General features: G+C 53.3%; 2 protein-coding genes across 4 annotated transcripts; one reads left to right on the top strand and one right to left on the bottom strand.

Annotated features, from left to right (window-relative positions):
• Nucleotides 1-624: 624 nt before the first annotated feature.
• Nucleotides 625-11,659, bottom strand: SLC5A6 (solute carrier family 5 member 6). Its single transcript, XM_040992743.1, has 17 exons — nucleotides 11,611-11,659; nucleotides 11,285-11,438; nucleotides 6,315-6,843; nucleotides 6,015-6,080; nucleotides 5,692-5,743; nucleotides 5,326-5,393; nucleotides 4,952-5,106; nucleotides 4,440-4,580; nucleotides 4,131-4,260; nucleotides 3,633-3,721; nucleotides 3,185-3,297; nucleotides 2,805-2,872; nucleotides 2,131-2,217; nucleotides 1,800-1,981; nucleotides 1,512-1,615; nucleotides 1,223-1,338; nucleotides 625-898 (listed from the first exon to the last, which is right to left on the bottom strand). The coding sequence occupies exons 1-17, from the start codon at nucleotides 11,657-11,659 to the stop codon at nucleotides 752-754; spliced, it is 2,250 nt and encodes a 749-aa protein (XP_040848677.1). The 3' UTR covers nucleotides 625-751.
• Nucleotides 11,627-15,394, top strand: ATRAID (all-trans retinoic acid induced differentiation factor). 3 transcript variants are annotated; one of them, XM_040992962.1, is made up of 7 exons: nucleotides 11,627-11,756; nucleotides 12,292-12,413; nucleotides 14,028-14,099; nucleotides 14,312-14,383; nucleotides 14,466-14,587; nucleotides 14,861-14,958; nucleotides 15,093-15,394. In XM_040992962.1, the coding sequence occupies exons 1-7, from the start codon at nucleotides 11,658-11,660 to the stop codon at nucleotides 15,195-15,197; spliced, it is 690 nt and encodes a 229-aa protein (XP_040848896.1). In that variant the 5' UTR covers nucleotides 11,627-11,657; the 3' UTR covers nucleotides 15,198-15,394. The 3 variants fall into 3 exon arrangements, with proteins under 3 accessions (XP_040848896.1, XP_040848897.1, XP_040848898.1); XM_040992963.1 differs by lacking the exon at nucleotides 11,627-11,756 and adding an exon at nucleotides 11,777-12,134; XM_040992964.1 differs by lacking the exon at nucleotides 11,627-11,756 and having other exon boundaries at nucleotides 12,294-12,313.
• Nucleotides 15,395-15,503: the final 109 nt, after the last annotated feature.

Raw genomic sequence — 15,503 nt, forward strand, 5'->3', positions numbered from 1 at the left:
CAACAGCAGTCACAGACAGGACAAGAGCCCAGTTTAGGTCCAACAGCACTGTTTATTCCCCAGGAACGATGTTATGTGGAAGAAACGCTGAGAGAAAACAGGCGCAGGGATGATAGAATGACACCGAATGACCTGGGACAGGAGATGAGAGGACAGCATACCTGACAGTGGCCTTGGTCACAGCCCTGGTTCCCCAACTCAACATCCACCCCTTCCCCAAGTCCTCAGCTCAGAGATGAAGGATGATCTGCTTACTCCACACAAAGGAGACGGGCCCAGCTACCAGTTCTGAGCAGCCTGGCCACCATGGTCTCTCACGAGTGGCGGTCAGTTGGCGAGAGAGAGAGGGGCTTTGGTGTGTCACAGACAACCTCAATGCAACCACGAGGCCCTCTTTGGCTTCCAGTTTCATGAGGAAATGGTCAGTCTCGTCCACGTGGGCCCCAGGGCAGCTCTAACAGAAGTGCGGCTTCTACTTTCTTCCAAGGCTCCTTTCCTTCTATCTATAGGATTTGCTTCTATCTCTATTTGTGGCACAATCCTGCTCCCCTACAAGTCTGATCCCCAGAGAGTAGACTGATGAGGGACAGGAGAGACTCTGTCCACCCTCCCTGACCAAGCCTGCCTGGAGTGCTAGATCCTTTGGACTGAGCTTGATCCTCCAAGCCCATCCAGTGGTGCGTCTGTGAACTGCCGAGTGGCCTTGGGCTGCGGTCTAGCAGTGAGGGTAGACACTGACCCTGAGTTCATGTCATAATGAGGTCTCATGGAGGATGAAAGTGGGGCTGGTCCCCTGGTGGACTGGGCTGGTCTCAGCCAGAGCCTCTGTGTCTCCACTGGCCCTCAGCGACCCATTCCTCATCTTCTCAGGAAACAGGGCAGTGTCCACCTGGAGGTCCTGGGGAGCACAGAGCAGAGGAGGCAGAGCCAGTGAACAAGATGGCTGGGAACGATTCTCTGTTAGAGGAGAGCCCAGCAAAGTGGGGGTGAAGGATCATGGGGCCGGGGAGGAGCACAGGGATCAAGCTGCAGAGGGGAGGAGAGCAACTTGGGGTCCTTCTATCCCCTAAACCATCAGGGCTCTGTGGGCAGAGAGGCAGGGACAAGTCCCAGACCTCAGTGAAAAGACAAGAGGGGGAAGGGAAGGCATGGGAAGGGACTGGCCAGCAGGTGGCAGTGCGGGCAAGAGAAGGCAGAAGCTCTGGGGGTGGGCAGCTCCTACCTGGCTGTGGCTTTGGCAGTGGAGCCATTTCTGACAGGACATGGGCAGGAGGGCCAGCAGTTTGGGCAACACTGGGTAAATGGTCCGAGGGTTTGGGGTCCGGCCCCGCATTCCCCCTACAGGAAAAGGCACTTCTGAGTCTCCCTTGAAACCATCCAGAGCAGCAGTCTCCTCCCGGACACAAAGTCCCGGCCATCCCAGGCCCCCAGCCTGGATCTCAGCTGGACAGCCCATTACCCACTCCCTCGGCCCCCTTCTCATTCCTCTGTACCGCAGTCCCCATCCTTACCTGTGAGCAGACTGACAATTAGGCCCACCACAATGACTGTGGTGGAGTTGTGAGCACTGTACCATAAATAAGAAAGGGAATAGAACCGCTGCAGCCCTGTGGGCCTGGGGAGAAGAGAGAGGTGAGGACAGTTAGCATGTGACAGGGTAACAGGACATTCCTAAGACACCTGGCACCACCTGTGGGCATGTCCTCACGACCTGACACCCAACATTTCCTTGAGTTCCCTGGGTCCAATCCCTCAAAGCAAGGCTACTACCCCAAGGTCAGAAACAAGTTCCATCTCACTTGGAAACGGTGGTTGAGGGAATCAGGGTGGTCACGGTGGCAATGGTCAGGTTGCTGGGTAGGGAAAAGCTGGACCCGTTAGGAGGAACAGATGCCACTCCAGAGCCCATGCTGGTCACCATGCTCCCAATGCCAATCCAGAAGGCCATGACGAGTCCAGCCAGCAGGCCCACAATGGCGCCCTGCCGACAGACAGGGTACAGTCACCTGTTACAAGGCTGGTCCCACCAATGCTTCTCATCAGACCCCCAGCAGTCCTGGTGGGAGCCTGCCAGTCCATTCTCCAGGTCACCCCTCTGCACACGACTGCGGAGCTAGCTTTGTCACTCACAGGAGGGTTGGCACAAGGAAAGAACATTCCAAGGCAGAACAGTCCGAGCAGCGGCCCTCCAACCATGCCGAAGATGCTGATGGCAGCCTGGGAGACAGGGTTGAAAAACAAAACACCAGCTCAGTGACCCCTAGCCTGACAGCACAGTCACTCCTACACAGCTGCCTCGGAGCCTTGCCCATCAGCTCCATCTCTTCCACCTGGAAATGGCTCCTTAGGTCTGCTCCCGGCTAGAAGCGGTCCATCACAAGGGTGTTTCTGCCTATCTCTTATTCCTCCCAATTGAGCTGCCTTCCTCAATTTCCTCCTTCCCTTAAAAACTGCCTTCTGGGGCAGGCTTGGGGTGGGTAGTGGGTTGGTTCTTGGCCACATTCCATACTGAAGTGTGGGTTTAATCCGGGCTGCTCTGTTTTCTGTTCTGGGTGCCTGCTCATGTGTCCTGGAGGCAGCAGATGGTTGCTCAAGTTCCTGCCACGCATGGGGGAGACTTAGATTGAGTTCTGGGCTCCTGGCTTCAGTCTAGCCCAGCCCTGGCTGTTACAGCTATTTGGAAAGTGAACCAGTGGATAGAAAATTCTCTCTTCTCTCCCGCTCCCATCCCTGCTGTTATTTTCTTTCAAATATTTTGAAAAGCAAACTTTTCTAGATTGCTGCTTCCCTTACTCAGCTATTACCTGCAACAAAGGTCCCATCTGGGAGGAAACATAGGCCATTCCCAGGCAAAGCAGCCCATAGCCAAAGGCTGTGGGGAAAGAGAGGGAGAAAAGAGCTGTGAGTGAACCACAAGAATGAAGGGCAAGACGAAGGCAACTCCCCAACCAGACCATCGGGACTCTGTGGCAGCGGTCCCCCCCACCTGTCCTCACTCCTCCATGACTGAGACCTCCCTAGGGATGCCCCGAGAGGGAAACAGCCATGGCAGCATAAGGCTGTGTGCTTCATCAGGCAAACGCTGAGCCCAGGATGAAGCAGGTGCATTATGGCAGACTGGTGACCGTGCCGGAGTGTAGCTCAGAAAGATCAAGACCGTAGAGACGCAGAAGCATAATCCCACCGAGGCTTCTGGAAAGCATGATGGCCCGGGTTTCGGAGCACTCAGGGAACCATGGTCGGATCAGGTCCTCCATTGTGACAGTTGCCAATGAATTGAAAGCAGAAGATATGGTGCTGGAAGGAAGAGGGGGATGAAGACTATAGTGAGCCAAGGAGTGGAGGGGGCACAACTCCATGGGGTGCCATGAAGAGAACATCGCCCTGAGGTGGGAGAGGTGACCCCCACGGTCACAAAGCCAGCCTCACAAGGGACCCAGGTTACCGCAGAGGTGGCTCAAGAAACAAGGACACTAGTCCTTTCCTGATATGTGGAGAAATCTGGTTCCCATTACTAGAAAAGAATGCCTAACCAAAATGGGAGACTCTCCTGGCAGCCCAGGAGATTCCCCACCCAGCTCACATATCACCTTATACCCAGCACGGTCAGTTGTGCCAACCCTAAGGGGTACCTGAGGGAGCCGCTGAAGAGGCAGGCCACGAAGAGGCCCGGCAGGCCCGGCAGGTTCTTCAGGAGGTCCATCACAAAGTAGAGCACAAACTACAAGCAAAGCAGAGCATATAGCCCTCCTTACTGGCAGGCCGCAGATGGCCTCCTCTGCACCTGCTCTAGCCAGCCTGGGAAACCCAGAGGCATCTGCTGACCCTGGTGAGGCAGAAAAAGAGCCCAGGCAGAGAAAGAGTGGCTTGCACCCATCTCAGCCGGCTGAACCTGCCATCAGGAGATTCAGATGAAATCTGCTGGGTGAGACAAGCCCAGAGTGCATGTTACAGGAGGGGTCCAGGTCCAAGACTCAGGGGGACGAGCACTGTGACAGCTGTTGTGGTGGCTGGGAGCTTACAAGCTGGACTGCCAGAGGCTCCCAGTGAGAAAGGACTCTGAGGGCATCACCCACTCAGTCCTCTTTGCTCCACCCAGGCACAGCAGGGGGCCAGGGAAGCCTACTCACCTGGTCAGGGGCTGCTTGAGACTGCTGGGGGCTCATGGGATACTTCTGGTAATAGGCAAACATCACCAGGCCAATGAGGCAGGACATGCAGAGGGTCACCTGCTGACAAGGGAACACCGCGTAGCAGGAGCTGCATGAGAGGCCAGAACCGGGGAGAGAGAAGCTGTTAGCAGGGTACCCTGGTCATGTGACCCTGAGCCTCCAGCAAGGAGAGCTACATTCTGACTCCAATGGGTAAGCATGTGCACTGGCTGCCTGTGGGAACACCTTCACCCTGGCTTGGCTCCATCTTCCCGCCTCTGCACTCACAGCACAGCCGCTTTCTCTGTGCGGGAACTGAGGTAGCGCTGCACCTGGGCCTGGTTCACCCCGTACAAGGACAGCATCATGAAGACACCCCCGAAGGCTAAGGTCCAGAAGGTATGCCGCACAAAGGGATCTGGATCCAGGCTGTAAGAGATGCCAGTCAGTCACTGTGCACGACCCCAGACAGACTTAGCCCTCTGCCCTCCTGGCATCGGAGGTCAGAGGAGAGCAGACACACCACCACCACCAGGGCCAAGAGGAGGACTGAGGGCAGGAGGCCAGGCACATCAAGACACGCACAGCAAGTGGGAAGGTGGGTTCTGTTGCCCCAGACCCAAAATGGGTGATAGCTCAGCCCTTTTTGAACACCAGCTGGACAGCTGGGATCACTGCACAGTGTTGCGCCTCATGCTCCCCAGCTTGCCCTCTGCTCATTGCAGCCCTGGGCCCAAGTTCCAGGCCGGGCTTGGCCTCCAGGTACTGCAGACCCCAGCCAGGGAGAGGGGCGGACTTACTCAATCCCAGAGATGAGGCCATGCTGGGAAGCTACCTCCCACACATGCCCCAAGCCGCCCACTCTGGCTGACCCCACGATGAGAACCACGAGCTGCCCTAGGAACATGACCAGTGTCTGAAACACATCTGTCCAGATGACGGCCTTCAGCCCACCCTGCAGGGGAGAGAGAGAGAGAGCGCACCTGTCACACGCCTCTTTCTGAGTGGCCACTGGGGACACACAATAGCAGCCAGGACACTCTGCAGTCACCACAGGGACAAAATGCCTTCACAGGCCACCCTCTCTCATCCAGCCCACTCTGAATCTCATCTCCCCTCACTTGAGAACTTCTCCCCAGCCCCTCTCCCTTCCCTACCATCCCCCAGGGCTCACCAGGGCCGTGTAGATGGTACAGATAATGCCGAGGGTGAGCACTGACAGCCACAGATCAAAGCCGGTCACTGCAAGCAGAGAAAAGTCTCTCTCCAATCCTTGCAAGAGGCTGCCGAGGGGAGCAGCCCTATGATGGCAGCAGAGAAGAAATCATTCATAATGGGGGAAGAGGGGAGTGTGCAGCACACTCCACCGAAAGGTGTTGATTCATGCCTGGGAGTGAGGTGAACCAAGTCCGTTCCTCTGCTTCTACCCCCAGGATCCCAACTCCTGGTCGAGGTTCTTTCCTTGACACTGTCTTTATGAACCCCTTCCAATGGCGCTTTCCTGCTCACCATAGCCGAGAGCCAGGGTGCGACTCCTCACCTGCATTAAGGGCCAAGGACGGTGCATAGAGCACAACTCCCATGTAGATCACCTGCCAGGCATGGGAAGCAAGGGGGTGAGAGTGGGAAGAGAAGAGGGAAGATGGAGCTTAATTCCAGCTTCCCAAGGCTTTCTCCCTCCCTCCCAAACCCTGGCTCACTGCACTGGAAGACACAGGCAACGTGATGTCTCAGGGGCTACAGCGTTGCAAACCCTTTGTGGAACTCCAGTTGTGCCAGTATGAGAACGGGGCAAGTTCCAGCTCCCTCCCGTAGCCTGGCTGTGTCCCGCTCCAGCTCCACTTCTGCCCTTGCTCCCCTTACCATCTGGAAGATGAAGGTCACTGTCCCACAAATCCGCACGGTTTTATTGAACCGGAGCTCCAGGTACTGGGCAGGAGGACACAGAGAAAGGGACACAACGCTCCACCTGACTCCACCCCACACTGTGCACGTAGCTGCCTTCAAGAGGCCTGGAGACCTGAGGGGTGCCCACCCTGGGCCCACCTCAGTACAGAATTCTTGTTCCCCCCAACTCCGACCTAACCAAGGGTATTCTCCATCCCTGTCCCAGGAAGGGGAAGCCCATGGGCCCCAGCTCCTGTCCACATGCCCACTACTCACCTCATAGGCACTAGTGAGATGCAGGCGGTAGAAGACAGGGATGAAGACATGTGCAGGGATGAGCAGCCCTAGGAAGTAGCAGCAGCCCAGCAACCAATACTGGATCCCATTTCGGTAGACCTCAGAGGGTGCACCCAGGATGGCCACAGCCGACTGGAAGGTGGCCAGTAGGGACAGTGCCACAGGGAGGCAGCCCATCTTACGGTCTGCCAGCAGCAGCTGACCAACGGTATGCCGGCCCCAGCCACGATAAGCATGGTAGAGGCCAATGGCAAGGGAGAGAACCAGCACCAGGCTGAAGATCACGTAGTCCACAATGGAGAAAGTGGCTGTGACCACATCCGTGGCTGGGGTTGAGGTGTAGGGGGCAGCAGTGCTCATCCTCACGGCGTTCTGTGCCCCACAGCCTCCTGCTGCACCTGAGCTCCGGACTGTCCTTTGGCTGGGCAGTGGCGACCAACGGCTACAAACTGGCTCCCAGCCAGTCTCACAGTCCTCCTCCTGCACCGAGCAACATGGTCCAGACAAGCTGAAAAATAATCAGCTCCCAATCAGTCCCATCCTGCCTTCATGACCACCCACCCTTGTACATGCTGGCCTGGAGCTGACCACCCTGGAAGGTCCTGGCTGGATCCTTCAGGGAGGTAGGTGAGCAGAGGAAGCAGCAGAGACAGCCAGGAGACAGCTAATTTGACAAAAAACGTTGGGTGTGCAAGTCTGGGAGATTTAAGAGCCTTCTTAGGTCTCCACCCAAAGAAAACCCAACACCAGCCCCAGTTTCTTCTCAGAAAATGCCCTGCCCCGACTTGCAGGCACAGACCCAGTCACTACAATGCGCTAAGCCATCAGACCCAGCCTGGCGCCACAGCCCAGCAGGGAAGAAGGACTAGAGACACAACAGCTAGGCTTCCCTGCTGTATTAGCCCTGCCTCCCATGATCTCTGGCGTCACCATTCTGAAGACATCCCTTTACTAGTACAGATATAGAACAGCCCATCTCCATAGCAGCCCCAAACTCTGTTTTAGACAACCCCCAGGTCAACCGGTTCTTGCCTAGCATTCTCCCTAATAACCACTAGAACAGCCCCTTCCACTCAGCTGTCAGCCCCTCTGCCTGCTACACCATGTTCAAGGGCAGATCCAGCAAGCACAGTGGGACTCAGAAGTACAGGTGACACAGGCAAGATGAGACGGCACTGTGCTGGAGCAAGGGGGGAAAGTTTATGACTAGGAGCACTGTGTAGGAAAGCAGACTAGCCAGAAGAGAGAAGAGCTGGGGAGAGCAGTCCTACTCTGCTGAGGGCGGACACCCACCTGGAGAAGCAGGCCCTCTTCCGAGCACAGCTGCCGTAGAGCTGGGCAGAAGCTGAGGGTCTGGCTGGACAAGTGGCCTAGGCAGGAGCCAAAACTGGGTGTGGAGCAAGACTCGGCCATGATTTGGTCCAGCCCCTTCAGGGAACCAATCACTGTGGGCTAAACAACCCTATCACACAGGGCCCCAAATCAGTCCCAAAGACTCCAGAATGGGAGCAGGGAGCTCATATTCACCAGCATTCCTATGTGGATTAGGCTCTCTAACTAAGTAACTTTTGGCACCCTGCATGCTGGAGGGAGCTGGAAAGGAGGCCCTGGGAGAAGAAGACAAGGAAGTTGCTTTTCTAACTCCCATAGGAGAAATGTGAGTGCTTTAAGAATACACATCTTCTTTTACAAATATATATTTTACTTGATAGTCAGAATCACAGAGACAAAGAGGGGGAGTAAGATCTTCTATCCACCGATTTATTCCCCAAATGGCAGTAATGGCTGGATCAGAAGTGGTGCAGCCAGGACACAAACAGGTGCCTACATGAGGTGCCAGCACCACAGGTGAGATTAGCCTGATATTCCTCCCCAACACAGAAACCTTTAATGTCACTATTACGATACCCTCGTTTCACAGATAAGCACATTGGAACCCCAAGTTCATGTGACCTTTGGCGGTAACCAGATAAGAAGCCAGTGATTCCCCATGCATCCTGCTCTCAGAAGCCATCCTGTCTTCAGAAGCAATCCTTGTGAGGCACTTACTGGTACGGGGGAGAGATTCCAGAGAATGCTATGTATTTAGACAACCTAACATGATGACAGCTAATATTTGATAATTTTTAAAAGATTTTTTTTGTTTTGCTTTCCCAAAAGCAAAAAGAATTTTTCATCCTCTGGTTTACTCCTCAAATGGCTACAACAGCTTGGTCTGGGCCGGGCCAAAGCCAGGAGCCAGAAACTCTATTCTGGTCTCCCACATGGGTCAGTACTGGGCCTTCCCAGGTATGTTAGCAAAGCAGCTGGGACTCAGAACCAGCACTCCAGTATAGGAGAAGCTAGCATGGCAAGTGATGGCTCTACTGCCCCAGTTGCCACTTTTCTGAACACCTGCTATGCAATCCAGTAGTGCACTGAGTACTCTAGAAACAGTAATAAGTAACAGAGTCACAGCAGCCAATGCTTCCGAGTACCAGGCCTTAGAGGGTCAAGACTGGAGCATGCTCTAGTTCTCATAAGGAAACAAGACCTAATCTCTACATTAACAGTAATAAGTAATGAGAACTTCAATGATGTGCCTTAAGTTGGCAGGCAGCTCACTAAGAAACGCAGGTGAAAGAAGCCGCGCTGTCTGCAGTGTGACAGATGATTCACTGGGGCCTTGCCCTCGGCACTCCCACCACCAGAGCAGCACCAGATTGCTAACCTAATCAGTCACTCATGGAACACAGTTTAGATTTCAACTCATCTAGACAGATTAATATGAACTGTCTTCCTCTCTTGCCCACTGGGTAAAAGATCAAGCTGTCTTCTGACTCGCCCACACTGTTTGGGCAGATCTCTGGAGGCTGGCAAGGTATGGGCTCACAGGAACGACACTTGAACTCTGAACTCCTCGGACCAACAGAACTTGGCTCACATGCTTTCTGGGGTCACAAACGCTGGTCCCTGGAACAAGGGTCCAGTAGGCCACTCTGGGTTAACTAACCTAAAGATGCCCTGGGCCTTTTTGCACATTGCAACATCTGAATTTTCTCATTCCTCCTTGGCAAGTTTTTCTTGCTATTACAGAGATGACTGGAACTACAGAAGAGTAAGAGACAAGGTGCCCACAAAGATAAACTGAGGGAGGAAAGCAAGGGCAGGGTTGTTACATAGTTGTAAAAGCATTGGAAGGTGGCACAAATTATCAATGACAAAACTAGCCTGCTACAGATTTACTGAATTTCAAGTCCGTGCCTGTGGATGCCTTCTGGCTGTGGATGCCTTCTGGCTGTGGATGCCTTCTGGCAAGGCCAGACCAAATGATTTTCTAAGCCTCATTCTGCCCGGAGGCCAAAAGTTCCTACCCCTGCACCAAGCGGACAATGATATGGACAGGCAGGAGTCGGGTTAAACCACTGCCTGGAATGCATCCCGCAGGGAATGTGGAGTCTCAACTGTGTCACTTCCCATCCAGGTTCCTGCTATTGTGCCTGGGAAAGCAGCAGTAGAAGTTGGCTCATACCTGTGGGGCTCTACACCCACATGGGAGATCCAGGAGTAAAACAATGGGAGGCCATTTTCTCTCTCTCTCTCTCCTTAAATGTATTTGAAAGGCAGAGTTAGGGAGAGAGGGTGAGAAACAGCAAGCTTCCATCTGCTGGTTCATTCCCAAATGGCTGTTAACATCCAGGCTTCAGTCAGGGACCTGGCGCTTCATTGGAGACTTCGGCACCGACAGCAGAGGCCCAACTGTGTTTGAGCCATCTTTCACTGCTTTTTCCCAGGTACATTAGTAGGGAGCTACTTCAGAAGTGGAGCAGTGGAGACTCGAACTGGAGCCCATGTGGGATGTCAAGGATTAAGTTGCTATACCACAATGCCGGCCTCAGATCCCACTAATACTGTCTTTCAAAAATTAAAATAAATCTTTTTTTTTTTTAAAGAGTTCTATTGTGAGGGGGTTCACAGAGAACCCTTCTGGATGGCAAAAGAGTCAGGAAAGACAAGAAAAACCTGCCTTCCTCAGACACCATTCTAAGAACAAACAGCCCAGGGGCTCTCCAACACACTGCAGGGATCCAAACCCTCCGCCGTTGTACAAGCCAGAGCCAAAAGAAAGAACTGGGTTACTTCTCCAAAACTGTAACGGGGGTGGGGAGAGCCTTCCAGGACTCCTCACCCGCTCTGGTCGTGCTCTGCGCAGGACCAACTGCCCCAAGAATCCCTCCAAACCTGACTTCGGATCCGGGGACTCTCGCTCCGGTGTGAATAGCTAACCCTTAGAAAACTTGCCAGCCAGCTAGACGTAAACGTAACTTCAGGAGAGTCCAGAGAGCCATCAGGGGACGCACAGAAGGAACGCAGCTCCGATGAGCTCTGATGAGTTTTAGCCCACCCTAATCAAGCCGACCCCGCTGGTCCCAGCACCCGCGGCTCCACTGGCACCCAGCACGCGGGACTCCCCGCCACACAGCCTTCCCTTACCTCCGTGGCTCCGTCAGGAGGAGAAAGGTCCCCTGCTGCTACATGAGCTCAGCATCGCGCCCTTGTTCTGGAAAAGCAAGACAGCGACTGAGAGAAACCTCCCTCCGGTGCCTCACCACCTCGCCAGGCTGCGGGGACGCAGCACGATCTCAGCATGGAGGTGAAAGGGACGTGGTGCTCGGGGCGTTCCCAGGCTCGCGTCCTCCCGCCAGGGGTTGCCCTTCGCTCTCCACTTGGGCTCTTCTATCACCCTTACCCGCCCATTCTTACTAGGCTTCTCCTCTTTCCTCCACACGTGTCGAGCGCACCACCTCCCAGTTCATATCTCAGTCCCTTCCAGGGAGGTGAACTCGGCCGGTCCCACCCTGCCTCTCCGCCCCCAGCCTGACGTCGCGAGGCCAAGTCTCTCTCAGGTCTAGTCCACACCCTCCCTGCCCACCTGCCGGGTCTCCACACGTGTGGCCGGAGAGACGAGCCTGCGAAGCCCAGGCTGGGTGACATCGAGGTCCCGCCTCCAGCCCGCCCCGGCCGCCATGTTTACTGAGGGCATCTGAAGGAGGCCTGGGCTGCTGGCCCAGATGCAACTTCGGTTTCCGGGCGAGGCGCCTGCAGTCTGCACAGGGGCCTTCGCTAAAGGGGAAAAGAGACGAATGGGGGGGTCCTGTCAGTGCCCTCCAAAATGAAGATCTGGGGCACACGGACACCAGCCGCTGCCCTACGCAAGAGACAGCAACCCGCCGTCCGGGACGGCCGAGTAGGCCACGCCCCGGGGGACGCGCGTGTGAAGCGCTGTGGGCGGGACCGCGCTCCGGTCTCGCGAGCTCCTGAGAAGGTCGTAGGAAGCGAAACATGGCGCTTCACAAGCAGGGCCGTCGTCCGGCCCCGGTGCGCTGGGCTGCTGCCCTGCTCCTCGCCCTGGGCGTGGAACGGGCTCTGGCGCTCCCCGAGGTACAGACGCGATTTTGAGGTCTGGCTGAAGAAGGGTTGCTGGCCTGTCGGTGTATGGCGCTCGGCCGCCCGTTGCGTCCCTTCCCCCAGGCTGGCCCCTAGCTCTGTTTTCGCCCCTTCAGGTGCAGCCCCGCGGGTGCTACCCGGGGACGCCTGCCTCAGGTGCCCCCGCCCCGACTATGTCCAGAAGTCTTTGAAGTGAAATCTCTGTTTAATCTTTGGATCACTTAAAATTGTTCTTAGACAAGTTCTATACGTTCTGTGACGTTTGACAGGTGTCTGTGTACCTGCCGTCCCTTAGCACCCGACCAGATGGGACTGTCAGAATAAGACTCCGGAGGGGGCGTGACGAATAAATCAGAATAGTGATCCTTGAAGGTGTGATGGGAGTTGGGGGGGCATCTGGGAAAGAAGTGGCATCTCCTCCTCTAGCCTGATTCAGGGGGATCCTATACTGGCAGTTGGTTCCCAATCCCTGTTTTATTCATGCTTCCTTCGTTTCTGAAATCCTAACTTTTTTTTTTCTCTTCTGCAGATATGCAGCCGATGTCCGGGAAGTGTGCACAACTTCTCCGCCGTGGCAACCTATTGTGAGCAGATCCCAGGGCTAATGCTGCATGCCCGCTGCTGCCTGAACCAGGAGGGCACCATCTTGGGGTGAGGGAGGAGATGACATCCCTGGATAACTGCAACAGTTCCCAGACTGGAGGCTACGAGGTTTTTCCCGATTGGCTTTTGGGATACACATTACTGCCCAATGGGAGGCACCCAAAGTATGGTTTGCAGACTTCATAGAATTTGTTCTAGCCTTTTGGCTAAGTAAGCCACCCTGCGGTTCTTGATGGGTGAAGCTGTGTAGAAGTCATATTTTTCATGTGTCTTTTTCATGATTTTGTTTTAAAAAGAGTTTTATGTTAGTGTGCGTCTCCATGAGTTCCCCCCTCCCTTATCCTCCAAGACACTGCTGTGGTGGCTTTGCTGCCTTTTCTGATGTGTGCATGTTTGTGTTTGGGATAAGTTCCTCTGTCTCCATATGCAGGTCAGTCCCTCAGATTCACTCCTCCTTGGCCTCGCTGTTTTCTTGGTCTCTGCAGTCTTTGCAGAGTCTTCCCATTCTTGGTGCTTTCCCTGTAACCAGAGCTCTTAGTGTGTCTGTTGACTTTCTCGAGGTGCCAAGCACATGTGTACAGCTTCCTGTTGAATACTTCCTCCTGAGGGTACCCTCCCATCAAACTGCAAATGCCACACCTGGCTTCTATCCTTGTCTTTCCCTAACATGTTTCTATATATGCAACTTTCTGAAAAGCAGAAATTCCCCATGATCACTTTCTTGCTTTGATTTAGAACTTTAACCTTCAGCTTAAAGTTCAAACCGTGAACCACCACAGACTAGACCTCACCCACTTTTCCAACATCATTCTAGTCACTCATCCATTCAAAACCCCCTTAAGAAACTAGCTCCCATAAGACTGGCTGATCCTCCTAAGACATTCCACGACTCCACATATCCAAAATTACTATCCTCTGCCAAATTAGGACACAATATTGAATGATCCCTTCTTTTAAATCTCAGGGTAGTATCTTTTTTGTTTGGTTGGTTTGTTTTTGTTTTTAAACATCTGATTCTCAATATCCATTCACTCAAATTTATATATGGTCCTGTGGGGTTTTTTGTTTTTTGTTTTCATCTTATAAATTTTAATTGTCTGCTTCCCCTACAGTATCACGTGCCATTTAAGGGCTAAGACACTAAGTTCTATGTTTTTTATATTTTCCCAATTTTGGTAGCTGAAAGACACTTACTAAATACTTGTAGGATAAAGCAATGGACAGTAACAGGTATTGCAGAAACAATCTTTTTAATGTGACATGTCCTTGATGTCCAGGAGTTTGTCACCAGTCTATGGTAGAAAATGGACTTGGAAACACTTTTATTTTTTTTTTAAAGGCATACTATGATCTCAAATCAATGTAATTTGAGTCATCCTTATGCACAAGAAATATGCCATACCTGTTAGTACAGTAACTATGAAGATTTACACTTGAAAAGTAGCCAATGCGAGTGAGTTGCTAGGTTAAAGTAATGTGTAGCTAGTGGTGACTACTGGGTAATACAGGATAATCTACCACAATATCTAGTTGGTAGCTGAACACAGCTGTGTTCTAGTAATATTAGCTGAAAAGGATAGGTTATATAGTCACACATCAACCTTGCCATGGAAGAAGAGAAAAAAACACACATAGTTAACACTAACCACTTTATTTCCTCAGGCTGGATCTGCAGAATTGCTCTCTGAGAGACCCTGATCCAAACATTACTCAGGCACACACTGCTGTCATCATGTAAGTAGTTAGGTACCCTTTCACCCAGAAAGTAGACGTGGTTACAAGCTGATGGAGAGGTCTTCGGGGGGATGGACTCCCAAAAGGATGGATGAATATTAATGTCTAAAGTGGGGAATGTCAGGAGAGGGGTTCCATTACCGGTACAGTAAGATGCATGCCTGTCAGGAGGGATGCTTGGCTGAACTGTGCTAACAACGTATGCTTTGCAGAGAGCTGCAAGCAAACCCTCTGCAGGCCGACCTGACCAACACATTCCGGGGCTTCACACAGCTCCAGACTCTGTGAGTAAGGGCACAGGCTGGTGGCAGTGCCAGGAGCTCAGCACCCGGAGGCTGCACATTGTGACCACCGTGTTGTCTTCAGGGTACTTCCACAAGATGTCAACTGTCCTGGGGGAATCAGTGCCTGGAATACTGTCAGCTCTTACACAGACAACCAGACCTGCCAAGGACAGAAGAACCTGTGTAATAACACCCAAGCACCAGGTACACATCTCTCCCGTCTTCTCCTTCCTGCCTCCATCCTACACTTTCCATCAGAAAGACAAAAATGCTGCACTGTTTTTTGTTTAGAGTTCCAAGGCTCTTAAAGACCCTTGGGAAAGAAAGATCTTAAGATGCATCCCTGCCATTGTTTGGTGTGATGATCTATCTTTCTTCTCCTTGTACCTGAGATGGTTGAGGGACCCTAAGTTGAAATAGGTGTATCAGCAACACACCTAACGGGATGTGGTGATGGTCTCCATTTCTGCTTCCCAGATACGTGTCCTGAGAATGGATTTTGTGTACCTGATGGACCAGGTTTCTCACAATGTGTATGTGCTGATGGCTTCCACGGATACAAGTGTATGCGCCAGGTGAGAATTCGGGCCTTCTCCCTGCAAGGAGAGCCAGAAAGTTCCGGGGAGGAACACGATAGAATTGCCTGAAGCTGGGAAGAAGTCGGTGTTAGGGCGCGTCGTGAATGCTGGTCTCCATCTGTCCTTCACAGGGCCAGTTCCCGCTGCTTATGTTCTTCGGGATCCTGGGATCCACCACCCTGGCCCTCTCTGTTTTGCTTTGGGGGACCCAGCGCCGAAAAGCCAAGATTTCCTGATGCGCAAAGGTCTTCCCTGCTGACTTTAGCCCAGGCATCTATGGCCAGCGTATGCTCCTGGAGACTGAAGCCGCTGCTGGAAGGAAGATGGGGGGAATGCACCTGTGGACGCTCCTGGTCAAGAAGGGACCAGTACCCCCTTCCCATGTGGGCGGCTAACTGTAGTAATTACAATAAACATTCCGTTTCTCTTTTTAGGGAAAGGCGTCCTACCTTTGTGTTGCTTCTTGCTGGGGGTGGGAGGCTCCCCTCGAGGGGGCGTCCGCTTGGCAGGCCGCCCGGCCGCGCGGACCCCGCCGGCCCCGC

The sequence above is a fragment of the Ochotona curzoniae genome, unplaced genomic scaffold, assembly GCF_017591425.1.
Source record: "Ochotona curzoniae isolate NIBS_2020 unplaced genomic scaffold, NIBS_Ocur_1.0 contig_883, whole genome shotgun sequence".
In the NCBI taxonomy this organism is placed as follows: domain Eukaryota; kingdom Metazoa; phylum Chordata; class Mammalia; order Lagomorpha; family Ochotonidae; genus Ochotona; species Ochotona curzoniae.

What these genes read in the sequence shown, in the direction of transcription:
- ATRAID (XM_040992962.1), top strand. Translation starts at nt 11,658, where the DNA reads ATGGCGCTTCACAAGCAGGGCCGTCGTCCGGCCCCGGTGCGCTGGGCT. An exon ending in CAGGAGGGCACCATCTTGGG is followed by an intron (nt 12,414 to 14,027) that starts GTGAGGGAGGAG and finishes TTATTTCCTCAG; the next exon opens with GCTGGATCTGCAGAATTGCT. An exon ending in TTCACACAGCTCCAGACTCT is followed by an intron (nt 14,384 to 14,465) that starts GTGAGTAAGGGC and finishes TGTTGTCTTCAG; the next exon opens with GGTACTTCCACAAGATGTCA.
- SLC5A6 (XM_040992743.1), bottom strand. Translation starts at nt 11,659, where the DNA reads ATGTTTCGCTTCCTACGACCTTCTCAGGAGCTCGCGAGACCGGAGCGC. An exon ending in ACAGAGAAAGCGGCTGTGCT is followed by an intron (nt 4,261 to 4,439) that starts GTGAGTGCAGAG and finishes CCTCTCATGCAG; the next exon opens with CTCCTGCTACGCGGTGTTCC. An exon ending in CATGCTTTCCAGAAGCCTCG is followed by an intron (nt 2,873 to 3,184) that starts GTGGGATTATGC and finishes CTTTCCCCACAG; the next exon opens with CCTTTGGCTATGGGCTGCTT.